The 25,255-nt window shown below is 37.3% G+C and overlaps 2 protein-coding genes across 9 annotated transcripts in view; one reads left to right on the top strand and one right to left on the bottom strand.

The window, feature by feature from the left end:
• The window catches only part of LOC127419304 (solute carrier family 41 member 1-like), a 108,552-nt gene extending 91,659 nt beyond the window's left edge, over positions 1 to 16,893 (top strand). For all 4 annotated transcript variants that reach the window (XM_051660610.1, XM_051660611.1, XM_051660609.1 and 1 more), the window contains 6 exons: positions 3,799 to 3,945; positions 4,961 to 5,105; positions 5,555 to 5,634; positions 9,031 to 9,165; positions 11,351 to 11,499; positions 15,438 to 16,893. In XM_051660610.1, coding sequence (XP_051516570.1) covers positions 3,799 to 3,945; positions 4,961 to 5,105; positions 5,555 to 5,634; positions 9,031 to 9,165; positions 11,351 to 11,499; positions 15,438 to 15,611 — 830 coding nt within the window. In that variant the 3' untranslated portion in view covers positions 15,612 to 16,893. The remainder of the gene's footprint in view (positions 1 to 3,798; positions 3,946 to 4,960; positions 5,106 to 5,554; positions 5,635 to 9,030; positions 9,166 to 11,350; positions 11,500 to 15,437) is intronic.
• Positions 15,643 to 25,255, bottom strand: part of LOC127419308 (carbohydrate sulfotransferase 11-like) — a 36,348-nt gene continuing 26,735 nt past the window's right edge. For 3 of the 5 annotated variants that reach the window (XR_007893642.1, XR_007893641.1, XR_007893640.1), the window contains 2 exons: positions 24,480 to 24,562; positions 19,912 to 19,976 (listed from right to left, as the gene is read on the bottom strand). Coding sequence is in view for 2 of the 5 variants with exons in the window: in XM_051660626.1 (XP_051516586.1) it covers positions 19,131 to 19,976; positions 24,480 to 24,562 (929 nt within the window). In the remaining 3 variants the exon portion in view is untranslated. Of the gene's footprint in view, positions 19,977 to 24,479; positions 24,563 to 25,255 lie in introns of all 5 variants that reach the window. The other 2 variants (XM_051660626.1, XM_051660625.1) reach the window with 2 other exon arrangements.

Genomic DNA, 25,255 nt, shown 5'->3' with positions numbered 1-25,255 from the left:
CCAGACATGACACTTGGACTTGAGGCCTAACAGTTCAATCTTCTTTTTCACAGTCTGAGAGTCCTTTAGGTGCTTTTTTTCAAATTCCAAGTGGGCTTTCATGTGTCTTGCACTGAGGAGAGGCTTCCGTCTGGCCACCCTACCATAAATCCCAGATCGGTGGAGTGTTGCAGTGATGGTTGTCCTTCTGCAAGTTTCTCCCATCTCCAGAAATGATCTCTGGAGCTCAACCAGAGTGACCATTCGGTTCTTGGTCACCTCTCTTACCAAGGCCCTTCTCCTCCGATTGCTCAGTTTGGCTGGGTGGCCAGCTCTAGGAAGAGTCCTGGTTGTTCCAAACTTCTTCCATTTAAGAATTATGGAGGCCACTGTGCTCTTGGGGAAACTTCAATGCAGCCAAAAATTTTTTGTAGCCTTTCCTAGATCTGTGCCTCGACACAATCCTGTCTCTGAGCTCTGCAGGCAGTTCCTTTGACCTCATGGCTTGTTTTTTGATCTGATATGCATTTTCAGCTGTGAGACCTTATACAGACAGGTGTGTGCCTTTCCAAATCATGTCCATTCAATTGAATTTGCCACAAGTGGACTCCAATCAAGGTGTAGAAACATGGGATGAGCTAAATTTCAAGTGTCATAGACAAGGGTCTGAATACTTCTGTCAGTGTGATATCATTTTTTTCTTTTTAATAAATTTGCTTTATCACAAATCTGGTTTTTGCTTTGTCATTATGGGCTATGGAGTGTATATTGATGTGAAAAAAAAATATTTAAAGCATTTTAGCATAAGGCTGCAATATAACAAAATAAAAAAAAAATATACATATATTTATATACAGTATAAATATATATTGTGTGTGTGTGTGTATATATATATATATATATATATATATATATATACACACACACACACAAGTCAAAAGTTTTGAAACACTTGACTGAAATGTTTCTCATGATCTTAATCTTTTGATCTGAAGGCATATGCTTAAATGTTTGAAATTAGTTTTGTAGACAAAAATATAATTGTGCCACCATATTAATTTAATTATAAAACTAAAATGTAATAAAAAAAAAAAAGCTTTTGAAATTGATGACTTGGAACAAATAATAAAGAAAAGTAGTCAATAAGTGCCCAACATAGATCTCCTTCAATACTGTTTAAAAAGCATCCCAGGGTGATACCTCAAGAAGTTGGTTGAGAAAATGTCAAGAGTACATGTCTGCAAATTCTAGACAAAGGGTGACTACTTTGAAGAGTTTTGATTTAATTTGGATTTTGTTTAGTCACAACATAATTCCCATAGTTCCATTTATGTTATTCCATAGTTTTGATGACTTTACTATTATTCTAAAATGTGAAAAAAAATTATAATAAAGAATGAGTAAGTGTTTCAAAACTTTTGACTGGTAGTGTATATATATTTCGACCTGGGATCAACTGTGGCTTTACACATGATATTATTCAGATTTTTTTTTTCTTGTTTAGAATCATGCACACACATACTCATACAGTCTCTCACACACACAAAACAGACATAACAGATGTCATAAACATAACAAATAAAATATATCAAAAGGAATTAGTCTAAAGGGTGTTTGGCAAAAGAAAACGTTCAAGCACACAATCTGAATAGGGTTTGGAAGAGAAAAAGTCCACATTATACTCAGTTCATGCAAGTAAACAGAAAATATTTTGATTAAAAACATTGAAAAGTAGTATTGATATTTTTTGGTTGTGATTCGATGTTGTTTAGTTAAAAAAAATATGTTGGTTTCATAGATTGAGTACTTTCAGTTGTTTTGAGCAGTAATTAATTGAGTTAATAGGAAATTCATTCAAATTACTATTCATTCTAATATTGAATATTGATATCAATTTTACATAATGTTATATTCAAATACATTTTCATATTAACCTTGATACAATATATCTTCACATGTATTACACTAGTTTGGCTATAGTTAATATACAGTATATTTTGAAATGTCAAAGAATTTCTCTTTTTGTAATTTAAAAATGGCATACTCCATAATAACAATGTGTATGTGTATATACAGTTGTGCTCAAAAGTTTGCATACCCTGGCAGAAATTGTGAAATTTTGGCATTGATTTTGAAAATATTACTGATCATGCAATTAGTGTCTGTGTATAAACAGTCAATGTGTTAGCTCTCACGTGGATGCACTGATCAGGCTAGATACTGAGCCATGGGGAGCAGAAAAGAACTGTCAAAAGACCTGCATAACAAGGTAATGGAAATTTATAAAGATAGAAAAGGATATAAAAAGATATCCAAAGCCTTGAAAATGCCAGTCAGTACTGTTCAATCACTTATTAAAAGTGGAAAATTCGGGGATCTCTTGATACCAAGCCAAGGTCAGGTAGACCAAGAAAGATTTCAGCCACAACTGCCTGAAGAATTGTTCGGGATACAAAGAAAAACCCACAGGTAACCTCAGGAGAAATACAGGCTGCTCTGGAAAAAGACGGTGTGGTTGTTTCAAGGAGCACAATACGATGATACTTGAACAAAAATGAGCTGCATGGTCAAGTTGCCAGAAACAAGCCAATGCCACAAAAAAAGCCCGGTTACAATATGCCCGACAATACCTTGACATGCCTTACAGCTTCTGGCACACTGTAATTTGGAGTGACGAGACCAAAATAGAGCTTTATGGTCACAACCATAAGCGCTATGTTTGGAGAGGGGTCAACAAGTATTGTGCTCCTAGAAACAACCACACCGTCTGTTTCCAGAGCAGCCTGTATTTCTCCTGAGGTTACCTGTGGGTTTTTCTTTGTATCCCAAACAATTCTTTTGGCAGTTGTGGCTGAAATCTTTCTTGGTCTACCTGACCTTGACTTGGTATCAAGAGATCCCCGAATTTTCCACTTCTTAATAAGTGATTGAACAGTACTGACTGGCATTTTCAAGGCTTTGGATATCTTTTTATATCCTTTTCCATCTTTATAAAGTTCCATTACCTTGTTACGCAGGTCTTTTGACAGTTCTTTTCTGTTCCCCATGGCTCAGTATCTAGCCTGCTCAGTGCATCCATGTGAGAGCTAACAAACTCATTGACTATTTATACACAGACACTAATTGCAATTTAAAAAGCCACAGGTGTGGGAAATTGCCTGTGTGTGTCACCTTGTGTGTCTGTAACAAGGCCAAACATTCAAGGGTATGTAAACTTTTGATCAGGGCCATTTGGGTGATTTCTGTTATCATTATGATTTAAAAAGGAGCCAAACAACTATGTGATAATAAATGGCTTCATATGATCTCTAACCTTAAATAAAAGACCTTTTTTTTTTTTTTTTTTTTTTTTTTTGCACGATCAGTCATATTTTCAACATCAATGCCAAAATTTCACAATTTCTGCCAGGGTATGAAAACTTTTGAGCACAACTGTATATGTGTGTGTGTGTGTGTGTGTGTGTGTGTGTGTGTGTGTGTGTGTATGTATATATATATATATATATATATATATATATATATATATATATATATATATACACACACACACACACAAATTAAGAGTACAGCCCTCGAGGGTACAGGGATCCAGCTTTGCGGCCCCTGACCTTTCCGAAGTTCAGTAGCCCTGCACTAATGTAAAAGTTGTATGCAGGTTCTGATTGCAAAAGGAGGGTTAAAACATTTAAATGCCAAAAGAATCATAACCATCCTGGATAATGCAACATAACCTTTTAGTCTTTGCAACATTCATATATACCTAACATGACCCCTGAAATACAGTAATCGGTTCTACTAGTCTTCATTCTCTGTCTGCAGGTCTGGTGATGGTTGGTGTGATCATTGGCTCCAGGAAGGTGGGCATCAACCCTGATAATGTGGCCACACCCATAGCCGCCAGTCTGGGAGATCTCATCACTCTGTCTCTACTGGCGGGAGTCAGCAGCACTCTGTTCCAATACAAAGGTGAGAGCATATAGTCATTTATTCATCTTGACTGTTACATTACCTAATAATAGCAAATTATATGCATGACATTACATATTGTTGCATATGTTATAAAGCAGGTTGTTATTTGTTAACAAACTTAAAGGAATTGTTCACACAAAAATCCAAATTCTGTGATCATTTACTCACCCTCATGTTGTTCAAAACCTGTATGACTTTAATTCTTATGTGGAACACGTTTGGCTGAATGACAGCTTCATTCACCATTTTTTATATTTGTGTCATTGAAGACTACATACTACATGAGTATGAGCTGTTTAAAGTGTCAGATACTGATTAATAGGAAGCATCAGACATTTTCCCTTATTTAACATGCATACATGAAAAATACTTGTGAAGCCTATGTATTTAACTGTTGTGAGAATAGGTACTGTTGTTACATCAAGATGCCAGAGGAGGGCAGTAGAAATGTACTACAAATATATTTGTGATTTGCATTTGACTGATATGGTTTCTGTGGTTATAAATGTGTGAGATCAAAAGATAGCAGATACCGTAGTGGAAATCCCCTCCCCTAGGAAAATCATCTTGCTGATTTGTTTAAAAACACTAAAATTCCAAAGAGGAAGTTGTTATATGTACAAAGTGCCTAATCAGAATCATTAAAAACCTAGATTTACTTAATTTCCTAAAAAAAGAGAAAAATTCTGCCTTTGAATCTCCCTCATGTTCTTCAGAACCCGTATGACTTTCTTTCTTCCAAGGAACACAAAAGGAGATCTTAGGCAGAATGTAAGCTTTTATCATTTACCTTCATTGTATGGAATAAAGATACAATGAAAGTGAATGTTGACTGAGATCTCCTTTTGTGTTCTATGAAAAAAAAAAAAAAAAAAAAAAAGTCCCAGGGATTTTTTTGAACAACATGTGAGTAAATGATGACTGTATTTTCCTTTTTGTTTGAACTAATCTTTTTAAGTCATAAGTGTTACAGGTGGCATCAGTGTAATATCAAAGGTTTGTATATGCTCAGATGTATGGTACTTGTCCCCGCTGGTGTGTGGCTTCTTCCTTCTACTCATTCCTCTCTGGGTGGTCATCGCCAGACGCAGTCCTCAGATTAAAGAGGTGCTCAAGTCCGGCTGGCAGCCTGTTATAGTGGCCATGTCCATCAGCAGGTACAATGACATCAGAATGAATCATCAGACTAAGGATAATCACATTGAAATGTAAAATATTCATTGTGCAACATAATTTTTCTAGTTATGATCTTCTGTAAATGTTTGAAATGTTTTAGAGTGCAATCCCTATAAAATTACTTATAGCAATCCTTATCCAATAATTATGAGCAACTGTAAAATTAATGGAAATTCATTGGTCTAAAGATGTTGTAACCCTGTTGGTTAGATTTGACACATTTTCCTTGAGTTTGTTCAGTCACTAAAAATTCTGAAAATCAAAAACTGCACACTTTTCCGTTTGTACACCGTTTAAATCGATATAAAGAGACTTGATTAGACATTGCTCATTTAAGATGTCAGATTAATTATGTTATTTAACGATGAATTTATGTACATTTATATATGATCATGAAATGTATTTTTCATTAACCTTCCCATTATTTAAGTTTTGGAGGTCTTATTCTTGATAAGACTGTGAGTGATCCGAATTTTGAGGGCATGGCTGTCTTCACACCGGTCATTAATGGTGAGTAAATGTCAGGACAAATCACACTCCTCATTCTTTAATATTCATATTTAATTTTCATAAACACCTTATGCTGAAAGTACAAAGCAGTATTTGCAAGGCTAAGTTAAAACTACTCTTAATTTAGAGTAGTTAATCTACAGCCATGTTACCAGTTTGAAAATGGAGTTGCAGTACCTACACTACAAGCTACTTATGAAAATTGCGGACTACACTGAAGCTATGAAAGGGGCTATATCTTTTTAAAATACCTACTAGATTATATAATTAATTTTTATAATCTGAAACCAGCACAAAAGCATTTTTTTGATTGGGGTGATATAATTAAATTGAACACTTATATTTTCGCAAAATTCATATAATTAGAAACATACTAGTTTATATAATTGATTTGAAAACAATGACAAATGGAAGCATTTAAAGGAATAGTTCACCCAAAAATTCTCTCATCATTTACTCACCTTCATGCCATCCCAGATGTGTTTGACTTTCTTCTGTAGAACACAAACTAAGATTTTTAGAAGAATATTTCAGCTCTGGAGGTCCTTACAATGCAAGTGAATAGTGACCAAAACTTTGAAGCTCCAAAAAGCACATAAAGCAGAAAAGTAATTCATACGACTCCAGTGGTTTATTCCTTGTCTTCTAATGCAATTTTGGGTGAGAACAGACCAAAGTATAACTCTTTTTCCACTATAAATCTTGATGTCAGCAGTCTCTTTGGTGATCATGATTTCAAGCTCGGTTACACTTCCTAGCGCCATCTAGCGGAAAGCATGCGTCACGCACTAGAAAGTGTAATCAAACTTGAAAGCATGATCTCCAAGGAGATTTAAGTTGAAGATTTATAGTTAAAAAGAAGTTATATTTTGGTCTGTTCTCACCCAAAACCATTTGATCGCTTCAGAAGACATGGATTACACCACTGGAGTTGTATGGATTACTTGTAGGTTGCATATCTGGAATGGCACGAGGGTAAATAAATTATGAGAATTTTCATTTTTTGGTGAATTATTCCTTTAAGTATTTAGCTACAAAAAAGACACAAACTTCCTTGCAGCATATGAAACTTTGAATCATTAAGCACATCTGATTATGGTTCGTATGGCTGTAAAGCTACGTGCACAATACAGTGTGACAAAAAATCTGTGCTATTCATTGGAAAAATTAGCTTTTTACTTGAAAAGCTACTGAATGTTATTCTGAAACAGCTGAACTTCTGTCATGCTACTGAAAAATTTAGTTACATTTGTAGTTTCACTACTTTTAGTCAGTTACTCTCCAACACTAGTACAACAGTTAGCCTGAAAAACAAGTTTAGAAATGTGCTTAATTTAAGTCTTTTTCTTCTCCAACTTCTCATCACAGTAAAATGGATCGCATCTCTCATTCTCCGTGTTTTGAGTTACTGCTCAGCTTGTGGATACAGGGAGGCGATCTGACTCTGCTGCCAGAATAAAACCTTTTCATTCCAAATTGTCCCAATAAATCAGGGCACTGGCTCTTTGTTTGCCACTTTGTATTGTACATGAAAGAAATTGAGTATTTTGATGGGAGTTTAAATAATAGACTTAAAAACCCCAACTGATGCTGTCAAAGGCAGAGTTTGTTTGGTTTTACGTAAAATATCACTTGTGGTGATTTGTGAAATTCTACCATCTGGTTTTGATTTCCCCTTGCTGGTCTCATTCCTACCCAGCTGCATATGTGCACTACCAATGTTCTGTCCCTATCAAATGATAACTCAACCCAGCAGAAATTACTTGCTTCCCAATGGAAATAGAGTGCGTAAAAGTTTGTACAAACTGTCTAGTCCTGTAGTAAAGGCGTGAATGTCATATTTAACCCCAAATCAAGACAAAAAAACCTTGAGTTCAATTAAAATGAATCCTACATTTAGGATAATTAAGGTATGTTTGCATTGTGCATTATTTATCAGGACACTAAAAGGAATAGTTCACCCAAAAATGCAGATTTTTAAAAGAATATCTCAGCTGTGTAGGTCCAAACAATGCAAGTCAATAAGGTCCAAAACTTTGAAGCTTAAAAAGCATGTAAAGGCAGCATAAAAGTAATCCATACGACTCCAGTGGTTGTATCATTGTCTTCAGAAGTGATATGATAGGTGTGGGTGAGAAACAGATCAATATTTAAGTTCTTTTTTTACTATAAATTTCTACTTTCAAACAGCCCTCTTAAGCACACTTCTGTCCTAAAAGTTCTTCTTCTTTTGTTATTAGGATCCTCATTCTTCATACATATCACCACCTACTGGTCACGGAGGAGAATTTATAAAAATAAAAATAAAAACTTAAAAATTGATCTGGTTCTCACCCACACCTATCATATCTCTTCTGAAGACATGAATCTAATTACTGGAGTTGTATAGATTACTTTTACGCAGCATTTATTTGCTTTTTGGAGCTTCAAAGTTTCGGGTGAGTAAATGATAAGAGAATTAAAAATTTTAGGTGAACTATTCCTTTGAGCTCATTTTACATTCCTGTTCGGCGTCAGGATGTTTAACTATTCCCATCATTTTCGATTATGATTTTTGTTAGCGTAACAGTAATTTTTTTGACTATATTACTGTGAAAAAGATGCTGTTGTATAATGATTTTTTTATGTAAAATTAGTGAAATGAAAAGGCAGTAACTAAAGAGTACTACTATGATGTATAAATACTTTACGATTTAAATAAAATATAAATTTTTATTCACGTTGCAATATTAAGAATATCATAATGATCTCTTTCCGTGTTGCAATAAGGAGAATTGGAGGGGGGTAAAATGTGCAAAACTGCCATGAAAATAATGTTACAATGTAGAAAGTCTAAATGTCCCTAAATTGCATTTGTTTCTTTAGATTTTGAGGTAAAATAGGACCAGGACATTTTCTTGACAGGTTTTGTTAAAATCACCCAAGAGTATCCCTGATTTCTCTGCAGTCAACTTTTCTGACGTCTTCCATGGCTATTCATCTGGAACTGGCACACATCCACACTATTTTTCCAGCTCAGTCTGAGACAAACTGCCCTTAATGAGGAACACAAGGTGGCTGTGATTCAGGGAGACTAATTTGATATCTTATTAATTGGTTTGATATTCATGTGAAGGAATGCCCTCCTGCTATAATATTCCCTAAAGACTGTCATTGGGCAGTTTCACATAATATGCTCAAAATAAAGTGTGGAAAAGCTATTAATTGCGCACATAATACTTTGATGGTGGTGAAATATGAAATATAAAAATTTGTGTCACTGTACATTTTCTCCTAGATGCATGCCTTTGACTTGAATGGTTTATACGTTCCTTTTGATTCAGAAATGAGTGATTATGGTAATTGTAATGGTGTAATGATTGGAAAGGTCTCACATTCTTTCCTCGCTATTTTTAGGTGTGGGGGGAAATCTGGTGGCCATCCAGGCGAGTCGGATCTCCACCTACCTTCATTTCTGGAGTGTCCCTGGAGTACTGCCTTATAAGATGAGACAGCAGTGGCCTAATCCCTGTGTCACATTCTTCTCCTCAGGTGAAGTCACTTCTTAACTATTTGTGTGCCTCACATGAATTCTCTCACTCCTCTGGGTCCTTGAGATAAAGTCCCTCATTTTGATTATTAGTGTTTGGTTCAAGTCCACCTTAGTCGAGTCCGAGTCTTTAAACAATCGTGTCCGAGTCCAAAAGGGGCCGAGTCGGACTCAAGACCGAGTCCATAACAGGCTGAGTCCGAGTTGAGTCTGAATGAATCTGTTCAAGAATCTGAATTAAAATTGTAACCGTAAACTCAACATCAATATTTTAAGCTTAGTTTAACCTTCACAACTAGGAAAAACAATTTGTCAATATGAATGCAAAAAACAAATGATTAGTATCCTGCTGAACAAATTTCAAAGCGGTTTCAGATGAAAGCATATGCTTTAGGTATATGAAGACAAAACTGTCCTTCAACACACTTCTTATTGCGTTCTGTTGACATTTCGATTATTTGTTGCTTTTCCCCTCCACTCAAACATACACCAAAGAAAGTGAAAGCTGCATTAGTCGTTACAACCAGAGTTATTATTTCGAATTTTAATTTAGTTTTTATTTCTACTTCATTTTTAATTTGTCCATTCAATTTAGTTTAGTTTTATCTAAAATTATGGGGTGAAATACATTTAATGTGTTTAATACATTCAATAAATGGTAATATTAAAACATTTAATAATGCCCATAAAATTAAATAAAACAACATAAAATAAAAACAGAAAAGATCAGATACCATTAGAAATATATTTTTATTCTACTACACTTCACACTTTTCAGTGCTCCTGCTGTGTCCAGGTGTAGCCTACTTCCCTAAAGTTAAGATCACCTTTTTTTCTGAGTGACTCCAGCCAGGTCTCCTAAGCAACCAAATTGGCCCGGTTGCTAGGGAGGGTAGAGTCACATGGGGTAAACACCTTGTGGTCGCTATAATGTGGTTCGTTCTCGGTGGGGCGCGTGGTGAGTTGAGCGTGGTTGCCACGATGGATGGTGTGAAGCCTCCACACGCGCTATGTCTCCGTGGCAATGCGCTTAACAAGCCACGTGATAAGATGTGCAGGTTGACGGTCTCAGATGTGGAGGCAACTGGGATTTACTGAGGCGAATCACTACGCGACCACGAGGACTTAAAAGCACATTGGGAATTGGGCATTCCAAAATTGGGAGAAAAAGAAAAAAAAAAGAAAGAAAAATAAATCACCTTTTTTTATGACAAACTCTCCTTGAGCAGATGTGTTGTTCTTTTTACATTATTTAGTATGAATAGTAGGTGAATAGAGTCTTCTGTTCTTTGTATTTTCTGACTTTTTTGCCATTGAAATGCAAGTGCCAGCTTTACAGGTAACACACAGAGTTTGCGCTACAAATATGTAATGGACTGAGTTGTACAATTTCAATCATGGTCTGTTTCATCCATCATATTAGTTTAAATATCCCTTATACGTAGCATATTTGGTTTTGTCTTGATAGTCAACATTTTCAGTTAGAAATGCATAGAAACGTGAGTCTGATAAAACATGTGTTCTATTTAATAATTTGCAGAGTTGGGGAACGTACTTTTAAAAGTGTACTTTCGTTATTGATATTTCTGGATGAGAGCGGAAGAGCACGTGTGGTGATCTCTTTCCCGCACACACATACTGCACGCACGTGGGCGAGAGAGAAAGAGAGAGAGAAAGTACTTTGAAAGAGTGTGCGCTGCTGCTCTCAGCCAGAATATCACATGTAAGGACATATATGCGTGAAAACTGATGTGCAGTATCAAATACACAGAATGTATGATAGTACTAACTGTAGAGAGCACAACAATATGAAGACAAAGCCAAATCCCATTTAGAGGCAATTTTGAAATCCAAGCCGGATGCTTTTTCAGGTCTGAAAAAGAGGATGTATGGTCACCCTATGTTACGTTATTTGTTTGCTTGTTTGTTTGTCATTGCATCACAAACGCCATAGAGTCGTCTGGACTCATAAAAAAATCCCGAGTCCTAAAGGCTCCAGCCCGAGTCAAGTCCAAGTAAAAATGCATCCGAGTCCGTGGCAAGTCCAAGTCCATTAAAATTGGACTTGTGACTCGTACTCAAGTCCGAGTCCGAACTCGAGTACCCCAACTCTATTGATTATTCTCAGTCATTTTGATATAATTAAATAAGGAACAGCCCTTTCACCTGTGTTGTTTCTTTATACAGGAGTGAACTCTAAGTCAGCCTGGGTGCTGTTCCTCCTGGTGGTACCGGGTCACCTGTTGTTTCTCTTTGCCATTAATATGCTCCAAGGAGGTCACACTGCCATCACGCCAGCCTTTACCTGCTGCTACCTTGGTGCTGCTCTACTTCAGGTGAGTCTTAATGTTACTGATGTTTAAAAAAAAAACTCTAATCCTAACCTAGCAAAAAAATTTTTATTGTTATTGGCTTGTTACTGGTACAGCATTAGTTGTTAACATGAAAAAATGTGAAACAAGCACTGAAAATAAAGTCATTAACTCATTCTCACTTATCGTTTCACACTAGTGGCTCGATTTACAGATGCATTTGTTTCATGCAAAAGTTTTGCCAAGGAAAGGTAAATAGTCCATTGGCATGCGCCACTACAGTGATGCATGCCAATGGACTATTTACCTTTCCTTGGCAAAACTTTTGCTTGATTGGGTGAATAAAATATGACTTGTTTTGGATTTATCGTTTTTGTTTTGAACACATCTCTGGTTTGTGATGTTGAACATTAATGGTGTTTATTATTTGACAATCACAGTGACAACAGAAATGATCTATATCAGAAAATCTAACTTTTATATCCCTTATGTTTTAAATAATTACTAAAAGTGATAGTTGACCCAAAAATAAAAATACTCTCATTATTTACTCACCCTCATGCCATCCCAGAGTGTATGACTTTCTTTCTTCTGCAGAAGACAAATGAAGATTTAGAAGAATATTTCAGCTCTATAGGTTCATACAGTGCAAGCGAATGGTGGCCAGAAATTTGAGGCTCCAAAAAGCACATAAAGGCATCATAGAAGTAATCCATTAGACTCCAATGGTTGAGTCTATGTCTTCAGAAGTTAGGCGTGGGTTAGAAATAGATAAATATTTAAGGTGATGATGGTGAGTTAATGATGAATTTTCATTTTTAGGAGAACTATCCCTTTAACTAACATTCCAACATTCCTACTATAACAATATTAACTTATATATATATATATATATAAAATCAATTCAAATAGAGTTTCAGCAATTTCAGGTCTGTTCATCATGAACTGAAATTAATACTGTACAAATACAATTTAAATATTGGCATTTTCAAACTGGGTCTATTTTCAAATATGACTTTTCATAGAATTAAAAAAATAAATTTTTTTTTATACACTTTTGTAAGCAATTATTGAGGCCTTTGCAATCTCTTGAGAATAGCCTACTTAAAACATTGTCAGTCAGGACACCAAGATTGTCAAAACCACTTAATAGCTTAAAATGCCTTATAGTGTGACATGCAAAACTTTATCTAAAACTATATGTATACAGTATTCTACTGTTACAAAATTATGCTCTAACAAAGAAGGATAATGTAAGTGAACTTCTAGACAAAAAAAAGATGTTTAAAAATAATTGTAACATTTAAAAATATACACCCAAAATATGCACACATTTATCCTAAATAAAACCTAACTTTCCATACATTTTAACCCAGCAATTTTAAAGTTCATGTCAGTTTTCTTTTTTTTTTTTTTATATCAGGGTTGCTGCAGAGTTTTTAAAATCTAATTTAAGACTATTTGTTCAAGACCTGAACAAATAAAATTAATACTGTATCCCCATACCCAAACAAACCTAAACAATCTTAAAATAAAGTATGCAGAAATTTGTACTTTAAAGGCTGAAATACACCGGGGACTCTTATTTTGAAATGTTTGCGCTTCACTGCTTCCATCTGCTCATTCAAACAGATAAGGGAAATAAAATGTGCACTCATACAATAATCTACAATGCATGACAAAATAAACAAAAGTAAACATTGTCATATTTCTTCAACTTTATATCATCATCATCATCATCAACAGGTGACCATTAGTGATCGCTCGTCATAAATTTCCGATATGTCCTAATAATTTTGAACTGCTCTGCAACAGCTGGAAACACTCACAAGCCCCTGCATGCTTGGAGAAATTACAACAGTCACGTTTTCACTTTGAAGGACACATCGCATGCATTTATTTAATTAAATTGTATTCTTTTGAAGTTTGATACTCGCATTAGGTCATATCACGATTCCTGTCTTTCCGCTCCCAAATTTAAAGTCCCTCTCCAGTCACTGGTTTAACCCCTAAAAACAAATTTTTGTTAAAGTCGCCATGAAACGGAAGTTATGACCTACTTTATTACTGTATTGTGACGTATTTCCGAGTGAAATGGCTTTTCAAATGAGAAAAAAAATGTAGGGCAGGGACTTTGTTTACATTAGGACAAGGCTGGAGCCTTGTGCAAATACAGGTGAATGTGAAACAAGTGAGTAGAATCTAATTTGTCCTTGTTTTGAATCACAATACACTAAGCATAAAGAATAAAGAACACGCTTCCTGACTCCTCCTCCACGTGATGCGTGACCTTACCAACGAGCTTACATCATCCCTCTTATGAGCACACGTCACAGAGATGTACTGAAGCGAACATTTGTAGTTAAAAAGTATATAAGTATTGTTTTGTTTTAAAAAATAATCAATCGTTTGCATTCAGAAGAACTTTATTTGTCGACTGGAGTCATGTGGATTATTTTGATGCACCTTAAATATGCATTTTGGACCGTCAAAAAATGGAGGATATTCACTTGCATTGTTTAGAGGAGGAGGCCTGAAATTAAATCCTGAAAGTCTTAAATTCTTTTTTGATGAAGAAAGAAACTCAGATACATCTTGGATGGCCTGAGGGTGAGTAAATTATCAGCAAATTTTCATTTTTGGGTGAACTATTCCTTTACTTGAGTGGTATATCCAATAAACCTCCGTCTGCAGAAAAATATAAATAAACTCCAGCGAGTTTCCTTTCGTCCAGCTTCGGCGTCAGTGTCTTATTTAGAAGTCATCATTCCTATGCCCTATTCCATATGAAGACAATTACCTTCAACTGTGAGAGCTTCAGAAGGCTGAAAGGTGATAATGGTAAGCAATTCTTATCATAAAATCTGTTTGGAATTGACTCTACAACATGGATTGTGCTCCTTTTGAAGTACCCTGTGATGGCATGATCAGCGTCAGTTAGAACACAGCCAGACATGTTAGAGGAGGGAGTGTTCTTGTTCTAGAAAGCATTTGATTGGACAAAGTTTCTTATGCCATCTGTGTCGTCATGACTGTGCCTCAGTCTGTCAGCATTTGAAAGTACACTAGCATATTGATGACCTTAAAGGGAATAAATATAGACTAAAAACGTTCATTTTGATTTCATGGCAACTTTAATCAAAATTAAATTTGTAAAAGGTTTTTTCCATGAAAATATTCCCTTCATGCCTTATTAAAGGATTTTCAGACACTTTAATACATGTAATACATGAAGGCTCACCATTTGTCCTTTTGCAACTTTGCATCCGAAAACAGAACATGTCTTGCAAAATATCGATGCATAGCTACACCTGGCTCTTCCTGATACCGCTTGCTTCGCCATTGCGTATGCTATTGATATGGAAAGCCCCATCCTGCAAGTTGATGGGATTGGTTCCTTAGGTTTGTGACGTATGAAACCCTGGCTGTCTGAATCCGTGTTTTTGAGATTGTCTTTGGTAAACTGCAGTTCCAAGGCGATGACTGCTGAGTTCACTCATGGCATTCTAGCATATAAAAAACACCATATGGACATGTAAACAGGGTTAAAAACATGATTTTCACTGGAGGGGTCTTTAAGGCCTCTTTAAATGATAATTAAGACTTTCATTGTATCATTTTAAGATATTTAAGACTTTTTATGACCTTAAATTTCAGAAAACTGAATTTAAGACATTTTAAGGATCCGCGGGAACCCTGTAAATACACTTTTCCCTAAGTGTATCCTAAATCAAAACTAAAATTTCCATACATTTAAACCTAAAATGTTCATGTCTGTTTTAGTTTTTTTTTTAAATACACCCTTTTGCTAAATTTATCCTAAATGTTACCTAAAATTTCCATACATTTTTAACCTAAAAAGTTCATGTCTGTGTTTGTCAACAATCCAAATATTGAGCACCCAAATATTATTTACATGTAAATAAATGTATCAAGTTTACAAATGAGTGTTTTTTTCACAGGTCGGGATCCTTATTTATATGGCTGACTTGATTGTGCGTTCGATGTGGAGGAAAGGACTGGACCCTGATAACTTCTCCATTCCATACCTGACTGCACTGGGTGACCTGTTGGGCACGGGGTTCCTGGCCCTGTGTTTCCGTCTGGTCATGTTAGTGGAGGGGCTTGACCTTTAAGATGCAAGCCCACCTCCACCCACTCCCAGCTACATTTGAAGTCAGAAGTTTACATACACCTTAGCCAAATGCATTTAAACTCAGTTTTTCACAATTCCTGACATTTAATCATGGAAAACGTTCCCTGTTTTAGGTCAGCTAGGATCACTATTTTAAGAATGTGAAATGTCAGAATAATAGTAGAGAGAATTATTTATTTCAGCTTTTATTTCTTTTATCACATTTCCAGTGGGTCAGAAGTTTACATACACTTTGTATAGGGGCTGGTTTGAGTATTTCTGTAACTGCTGATCTCCAGGGATTTTCACACACAACAGTCTCTAGAATTTACTTCGAATCTGAACAGTGCCATGTTTTCACTCTGAAGGACGCAGCGCATGCATTTATTTAATTAAATATATATAAGGAATATTTCACCCAAAAATAAGAAATCTGTCATCAAAAGCTTATTTAAAATTGTTAAAAAAAGTTTTTTGAATTCATAAAGTTTGGATAAGAAACAGACCAAAAATGAAATCATTAAATCACTAAAACACTTAGAAATCTGCCCTAGCTCTCTTTGGCGCTATCAAAGTATCGATGTCTGATTCTTTTGAGTTCGATATTTTCAATGAAACGATCGATTCAGTTTACAAAACTTGTATGAATGACAAAGTTAGTTAATGATGACAAAATTTGAATTTTGGGGGTGATTTCGTCTCGACTTTAAGTAATGTATGTAATCGGTTGTTCCACTTTATTTGGATCAATTGATGACAATGAAGTTAATGTGGCAGTTTTATTCAAGACATTTTGTAAAATGTCTTGGGCTGAATATATTATATTAACCCCTTTCACATAATTTGTTTAGAGCTTGAGTGTTGTGGTCCCTAAAATATGTCCATAAGTCTTGTGCTCATACCAGAGGCAATTTACCATTACATTATATTTGAAATTGCTGTGACCAATATTAATTACTGCTGGTTGAAATGCATTCCCTGTTGCCCACTGAAAAACAATTACAATTGAAATTATTTTTTTTTTTCACCCTTTAAAGCAATACTACATACTGGCAAGTGTACATTGGCATTCACAGTTTTGCAGTACATAAGTGTAACGAGGAGGAGGGCGGGGCCGGGCCGTGACAACGCACGCCCGGCCCCCAATCGGGCTAATCAGCCGAGGAGAGGGATAAAGGCAGCCATATGAGGCAGTTCAGGAGAGAGAGAGCCACACGCAGCTGCCGTGTGTGTGTATTTGTGTTTGTGTCTTTTTGTTTAAATTAAATATTACTTTGACTGTTCAGCTGGTTCCTGCCTCCTCCTTGCCCATTTTAAACCGTTACAATATGCATGCCCACAAGCTTTCAAAACAGGTGCAAACTGTGAGAGTTACATCACGTGTGGCAAATACAGTTGCCACACTTTCAACAGTTTAACTCGAACAGTGAATGGTTTCTTTATCTCACATTTCCTCATACATATGAATCAACCTGCTTAATACATTCATAGTTTCAAAGACAGAATAATCAAAAGTAAGGACATTATGCCAGGACAAAAACATGGAGAACTCTGCACCTTCTAAATGTACATGTATTTTTTAAGTTCCTCTTTAGATGATGAGATACTGCCTATTTAAACATTATAACCCAAGAAATACACTAGTTTCATAGATGACTCCTTGTACCCATATTAAATTCAAAATGACATGCTGGAATGTCTATTAGCAGCAATAAAAGCTATTTGATATGCAATATTGCACACAAGGTACCCAATGTGCACCAGGCTAGCGATGTATCCCAAGGCAAAGGATGTCTGCCAGATATTAGTCAGAGACCACCTTCTCACCCTTTCTCAAAAGATTTCATCATTTCAACTGTAAAAATTAGGCATTAGTCTTTGACGTAGAAATAAATAAAAAAAAATCCAAATAATTTAAGGGTAATTTAAATTGCTAAGAAACCACAAATACAATTTTTGTGAATGATCCAATTATAGTAGGGCTTTTAAACTTGTACACAAAAGGTTGGATGCGTGACTTGCAGTAAAAAAAAAAAAAAAAAGAGATTGATTAAAATTATGGTTAAGCTTCTACACAGCTTAAAAAGTTTACAGATATTGGTACCTCATTAGAAACATTTATTGCACTTCAACTCTTATTACAGATTCATAAGATGAGTGTTTCCTCCAAGATTCTGCTGATGTTTGACGTGCAATGCCCAGTGGGTAGTTTGCACCTCACCCTGCATCCATAACTCAACAAGAGGAGCACTGATGAGGATCTAGCTTTCCCCAACCACAGCTATGCACTGTTTACTCAAGCCTGATGCATGCTAACTAAAGAGGTGACTCTTTAATAACGCCGTTTAATTCCAGAGTTGCTAAACTGGCCAAGGTAGACAGCCCTGTCCAGTTCGTAACTGAAAGAGTAGCATAAATTCATCCTTTAGTTTGATTCCCTAAAGGCCAGGGTATACTTCATTTTTCCGTGTGTCCTTCCGTCTCTCACACAGTAAAGCACTCAGTCTTTCATAGTATACTCTTTTGAATGCAAGCCCATATAGACACATTTGTACGAATGCGCAGACAATGTACAAAGACGAGGACTGTTCTGGTCTAGAAAAACCTGTCTGGATGCGCACAATCTGGGTGTACTCTCCTGATGATGAAATCTGCGTGTGAACATGTTGTGCCTGAGATGTGCCAGCATGTGGAAAAGCGGAGTATACTTTGGCCTTAAGACACTGCGTATCTTCAAAGGCTTTATCTGCTCAAAAATAGTTGATGGTTTGTAAGCTTAAGACTTGGGCCTTGTCCACACTAATACGTTTTCCACTTAATTTTTCAAAGTATTCACTGCTAGAGAGAATTTTCAAACCATTTCCAGTTTGGACGGGAGCAAAATCGATGTGTTTTCCACCGAAAACGTATTATGATGGAAGTGGCCTTAGAAACTACTTGAGATGGTAAATCAAGTTCCTGGTGAACTGCAAAGGGTTACAGTCTGAAATCATATCCCGGAATGCTAGAAAGGTAGCTTTGAGATCAGTCACATTACGTTCCTCAAGGAATTTCATCAAGATTAACGTCAAGGATTTGCTGATTTCAGTTCAAGAGCAAAATCCACAATAAATACACTACATAATACCATAAATATCATTTGGGTGGTGAAGATTGAAAGAGGCGAAACATTCATAGAATTTGTCCGTTGATGAAGAATCCCGCTTCACTTATCAACATTCAGAAGGACAAAAGCACATACTTGGAGCTCGGTCTTCATATACCGAAGCCAAAGGAATTACAGACAGTATTTTGTGAACTTTCATGGGATGTAACACCCCTGCCAGCAGTGATCTCTTCATAGTGCTGAATTTTGCCTCAAGGGAGTGAGGGTAATGCCACATTCAAGTTTCATCTGGTTCCCTCAGGCAGTTCACTCAAATCCAGACAGAAGAGTGAAATTTAATTGTCAATGCACACAAGACAAAAATCCGTGTGCAGATGAAGACTTCAAATTAGTTGAAACCTGTTGTGCAAACCCTCATCTCAACTTCAAGTATGCCGGCACAGAGTAGTTAAACAATAAGAAGTCCATTCGGTAGAGGCTGAATAGCTTCTTCTGATAAAACGGACTGATGTTGTCGAAGAACTTGGCGGCCATGTCTCCTGTGGTCCTGGTGCTCTTGGAGGTGGTCGGGAATTTGACCTCTCCGTCAACACCTGCTAGCTTTAGAATATAGCGTGAATCTTGCGCAAGTGTCTCATATTTTCCCACCACGTCGTAATGGATCAAGCAAGGGTGGCAAAGAGAGTGAACCCTCTCCCAGTGCTCATTAAAAGGTTCTTCTCTCTGAGTCTGAGGGTCTACTAAATAATACACAAACTCCTCAAAAGAGACATCGTTGCCTTTTTCCAGCGCCTGGGGTTGGGGGTCCACCCGATGTCTGCGTATGATTTTGGTACCGTAGCGTTTATGGAACGCCGTGTTGTAGCTACGCGTGAATTTGTTCCGGTAGGCGGAGACGAGTCTCTCAAAGGGCTCGCGAACAAAGATGAACTTCAAATATGTACGTAGGCGCTTGTTGATCTCAGCCGTGGAATACTCCGAGAGCGAACGCAGGTTGCCCGCCACGTGAGCCTCGTTGGCTGGAATAGCTAGTGGTTCGCGATAGCGGCCGTCACCCGTTAGCACCATCATCACACGCTTCCAGTTGGTGCATGCCACTTTGGGGACATAGCAGTATAGCAGCTTGTGTTTATCGTCCACTATGAGGTGCCGAAGATCCTCAGGGCTGAGTACACGTCTTTTATAAGTATGCGTATGGCAAGTTTCCTCCAGGAGTTCCCGACGGCCCTGCAGAGTGGCCTGCACTGCAGACTGCTCCAGCTGGAAAATATGAGGACAGGAAGGAATGGTATAGAAGAGAGATATGAAGGAATGTGAGAAAGAAGACAGAGAAACCAAGTGAAAATGGAGAGGTTAGAGAATGTATTATACATGGAACAGAATGTACTATACAATGGAATAATCACAGAAATAGGGATGGGCCAGGTACCAGAGTCCTTGCAAGTGACCGCAGTGATTGATCATTAAAACAATTACGTAACTATCTTCAAATAGAAGAATTAGAATTAGCTTTCTATCTTCAAAATATTTCACTTCGATCAAAATTAATGATCTGTTTCACAAAAGGGGGTGTAATTTTTACTTTTGTGATTGGTTGTGCCATAATTTTTTACTATGCGGCCCAAATCATTAAGGCCAAAACATGGTTCACGCAAATAGATGAATGCAGATGCAAGTGCTTGGCCATCACATTGCCAAAGTGCGGTCCGGCTGTACATGCTTACAGGAGTCAATACAGGAAGTCAATACAGGAGTGGTGGTGGTGTAGTGGACTAAAGCACTGAACTGGTAAGCAAAAGGTTGTTGGTTCAATCCCCACAACCACCACCATTGTGTCCTTGAGCAAGGCACTTAACTCCAGGTTGCTCCAGGGGGATTGTCCCTATAATAAGGGCACTGTAAGTCACTTTGGATAAAAGCATCTGCCAAATGCATAACTATAAATGTAAGTTACCTTTAGACATCTGAGCCTTTAAACTGGATGTGTTATTTTGGTAAGCTGCTAAATATATTGACCTTAACATACCTGCCCAGCAATATTCTCTTCAAACCGTTACTCTGCCATGACAGTAGTTGACTTGAAAGACAAAACATACTGTAGAAACAGACAGTTCATTCTAATCTTGCTATTGCGGCCATTGTGGCAATGTTGAGAATGCAGTGAGTACTTGCATTGTGTAATGAATTGTGGATTGACAAATTTTGTCTATTTGACGCATATGTAGATAGACCAGCAGAGCAAAAATACCCCAAAACGATGTATCCGTTATGTTCTCAAGTAGACAAAATGACCAAAATGCCCATCCCTACATCAAAACTGCAAAACCAGGAACTTCTTGTACAGATCATCTCTTTTTGGGGGGTTAAAACTGAAATCTAATGAAACTTGTGGCTGAAACCAAATGGAGGCTTTCAGAAATGTGCAATAATGGGAACCCCATACTGCAGTACATGCAGACACATGTATTTGTGTGACATTATGTGATAAGACAGTTGCTCTGTTCAAGGGAAGTTTGTGTTAAACCATGGCCCTGTCCCAAATAGCACACTTGATGTGGACTTGCGGTCTTATGGCCTTCATTTGCGCGTTCCCGCAAAGTCCAAAGGGCCGTAGGGTCTCCCATTTGAGGCTCACGACTCACGAGCGCCTCCTTTGTGCCCTCGATGGGCCCTTTGGCTAAGCCCGCATTGGAGCTTCACAGTGGTCTACAAACAATCCCTGCTGCTTATCCTCAGGACCAATCACAGCGGACTGGTGTTTCGTGATGGAGGAAAAATCATGGAAGACAAGGTGATGTTAAATGCGGATTTAATATTGATTTCAATAATTGTTTTTTTTCTGATTGTTAGTGACGGATCACTTGCATTTCCTGTGTATATAGTTTCAATTTTAATGTGATGTGTATAATTGGTTTAAAAATCATTGTTTTATTCAGTTTACCAGAAATGAAATCACTCATTTTCAGTTTCTACTGAAGTTTCTTTTTTCGGGGGGAATTTTATGAACTTTTATGCGTTCATAAACTAAACCTTTGCTATTGTTGTGTCAAAGAGGATTTTAGTATTATTGCGAGTCTCTAAAATATTAAGACATGAGACATTCCTGCACTTAGCTGTAGCTAGCAATATATCTAAAGAAGTGTGGCTGTGTATATAAATATGTTTTTTGGGATCTACATTGGTGTGTGAAACGTATGTTCTCCTTTCTTTATTTTTGACTGTTTTAAAGGGATAGTTCACCAAAAAATGAAAATTCTCATCATTTACTCGCCCTCATGTCATCCCAGGTGTGTATGACTTTCTTCAGCAGAACACAAACAAAGATTTGTAGAAAAATATAAAGTGAATGGTGATCAGACCTTTGTAGCTCCAAAAATAACAAAGGAAACATAGAAGTAATCATAAGACTCCAGTGGTTAAATCCATATCTTCAGAAGCAATATAATCGGGTGTGGTTGTGAAACTAAAAAATACTTAAGCCCGGGGCCTGGGTAGCTCAGTGGTAAAAGACGCTGGCTACCACCCCTGGAGTTCATTAGTTCGCTATCCCAGGGCGTGCTGAGTGACTCCAGCCAGGTCTCCTAAGCAACCAAATTGGTCCGGTTGCTAGGGAGGGTAGAGTCACATGGGGTAACCTCCTCGTGGTCGCTATAATGTGGTTCATTCTCGGTGGGGCGCGTGGTGAGTTGTACATGGATGCCGCAGAGAATAGCGTGAGCCTCCACACGCGCTATGTCTCTGTGGCAACGCGCTCAACATGCCACGTGATAAGATGCGCGGGTTGATGGTCTCAGACGCGGAGATTTTCCACCCGGATTGAGGCGAATCACTACGCGACCACGAGGACTTAAAAGCGCATTGGGAATTGGGCATTCCAAATTGGATGAAAATGGGGAAAAAAAATAAAAATAAAAAAATAAAAAAGAATACTTAAGCCCTTTTTACTCTAAATCTCCACTTTAACTTGAGGCATAAGGGTGAGTAAATGATGAGAGAATTTTTATTTTTGGGTGAACTATCCATTTAAGCACCTGCATGCAGCCATCCATGTGTCGAAGTCATGTTTGTTCAGTTAATATTTAAAAAAGATGGGGTTTTGTTGTTGTTATATGTGCGCTTTGTATTTCAGAGGTTAATGATTAAATCTTGTAATGCTTTATTGTCAGTGTCTTGCTTGGAATTATTTAATAAAACAAATATTAAAGAATGTGTTTAAAGTGTGTTCATTTACCCTATCAATGTCATTACTTTTTCTAATAATAATTTGTAAAAATTGTATGTATCAGAAAAATGTAATGTATAAAAATGTGTCATCTGATTGAAGTCACAAATGTACACTGGTACAACCCATGTACCCTCAGGGACTTGCTGACTAACGCCACATCAGTCTGCACTTGCTAACCAAAGTGTGGACTACCGCAAGGGCGTAGGGTGCCATTTGGGACAGGGCCCATGAAACACATGGAGGTTATGCGAGGGTAACATTTTGCCTGAGGGAAACAGATGGCTTTGAGAATGGAAAGAATACAAAAGGATTTGATGAGCTGGTAGTGATTAAACTGGAAGGATCTTATCTGTACTTTTCACAGAGACCTTTAATTTGACAAAAAATAAATACAAAATTAGGACGTGAAAATGCTGCACTGTTAGGTTTATGTTTTAGATGTATATAAAATAAATATGTATATTCTTTACATATTAGCTCTACGTTCTCCATGAAAAATTCACTTAGATGGGAGCTCAACATCCTGATATCAAATACCCTACACAGAAACTCCAGCTTTATCATTTTTTCTGTCCTTAAAATGTTTTGCAATTTAAGAAAATGAGGCTTGGATAAGTTATACAATGACTCACTTGTTCCTTTTCAACATACTGGTTTGTTTATTATTTTGATCAGACTAAAAGCTTTTTGTGAAGTACTTGTAAATATAAAATGCTCCTCGAATTTAGTTCTGTGAATTCAGTACAGAATCCCTGTTGGCATAACTGTAGTGTGCTTAATTTAGTTTTGTCAGTTGGTTTGTAAGTGTCTTTGTGAAATTATGATGGTGTAAGGTGTTAATGGTGAAGGCTGTTTTTTTAGCAATTCAACTTCCCCTGCTGTTAAAATCTGTTGCTTCAACACCAGGGACCCATGGAAAGTACTCGGTCCTCTGTTTTATTTTATTTTATTTTTTTATCCCCTTTTCTCCCAATTTGGAATGCCCAATTCCCACTACTTAGTGAGTCCTCGTGGTGGTGCGATTACTCACCTCAATCCGGGTGGCGGAGGACAAGTCTCAGTTGCTTCCGCTTCTGAAACCGTCAATCCACACATCTTATCACATGCCACATGCCACATGCAGTGCATGACACCGCGGAGACTCACAGCACGTGGAGGCTCATGCTACTCTCTGCGATCCACGCCCAACTTACCACGTGCCCCATTGAGAGCGAGAACTCTTAATCGCGACCACGAGGAGGTTACCCCATGTGACTCTACCCTCCCTAGCAACCGGGCCAATTTTGGTTGCTTAGGAGACCTGGCCGGAGTCACTCAGCACACCCTGGATTCGAACTCACAACCCCAGGGGTGGTAGTCAGTGTCAATACTCGCTGAGCTACCCAGGCCCCCCACACTTGGTCCCCTGTTAACCATCCAACCATTCAAACTCCAAAATTACCTTTAAACATTTTGTCAGCTTCACTTTGTCTTATTTAATTGTAGAATTTATTTTCCATGGTCAACATTTATGTGCTTTCAACCAATGAAATTCTCACCTGATCATTTTCTTGTAGTGTCTGCAAAGGACTTCGTCTTGATTTAACTGGGAAACTGTTTCCACCCGAAAGCTGTTCTGAAGCTACAAACAAAGCATAAATGCAAAGAATAAGAAATGGCAATGGATAACCAAAAGGAAACATAATGATAACAGTTCTAAAAAATAAAATAAAATAAAACACATACACTTATATTGAAGGACCTGACGCATATCTATAACCAGAACTCCCATTTTAAGGGGTGGGCTCTTCTGACTTGGGCTAGTATGCAATCCCCTAGCAACCACAATAAACCCCCTGAACACCCCATACCTATGTACAAAAGATTAAAAAATAAAATAAAAAATTAACCCTCAGAACAAGTTAGAGACTGCAAAGCAACTTCCTAGCAACCACCCACAACATCCTAGCAGTTTTGCACCACCCACTTTTACATAAAAAAAAAAAAAAATTAACTTCAGAAAACTCAGATTTCTTGTGTTTCTTTGGGGTTAAAAGTCTTGTGACCTTGTGTGGTGGGAGCAGAGATCAAAGTGTTCTGTCTGAACGATCACGTTATTGAGCAATAAAAGATTAGATTTGTTAACTCCGAGCATATGGAGGACCTGCAGGCTTCAGTCTTGTCCACAATTACTGCCTTCTCTGACTCTTGCTCCTTGCTGATCGGCCATAAAATTCCTCCCTCACATTTACATTCTCTATAGGAACAGTATGTTCTCCTCAGTCCAAGTCATTTCCCCCTTACTCCCCTTCCCACCCATCACAAACACACATAT

Source organism: Myxocyprinus asiaticus, chromosome 28 (genome assembly GCF_019703515.2).
Source record: "Myxocyprinus asiaticus isolate MX2 ecotype Aquarium Trade chromosome 28, UBuf_Myxa_2, whole genome shotgun sequence".
NCBI classification, from domain to species: Eukaryota; Metazoa; Chordata; class Actinopteri; order Cypriniformes; family Catostomidae; genus Myxocyprinus; species Myxocyprinus asiaticus.
Note: the sequence above shows the minus strand (reverse complement) of the source record. Positions and strands in the feature narration are given on the sequence as shown.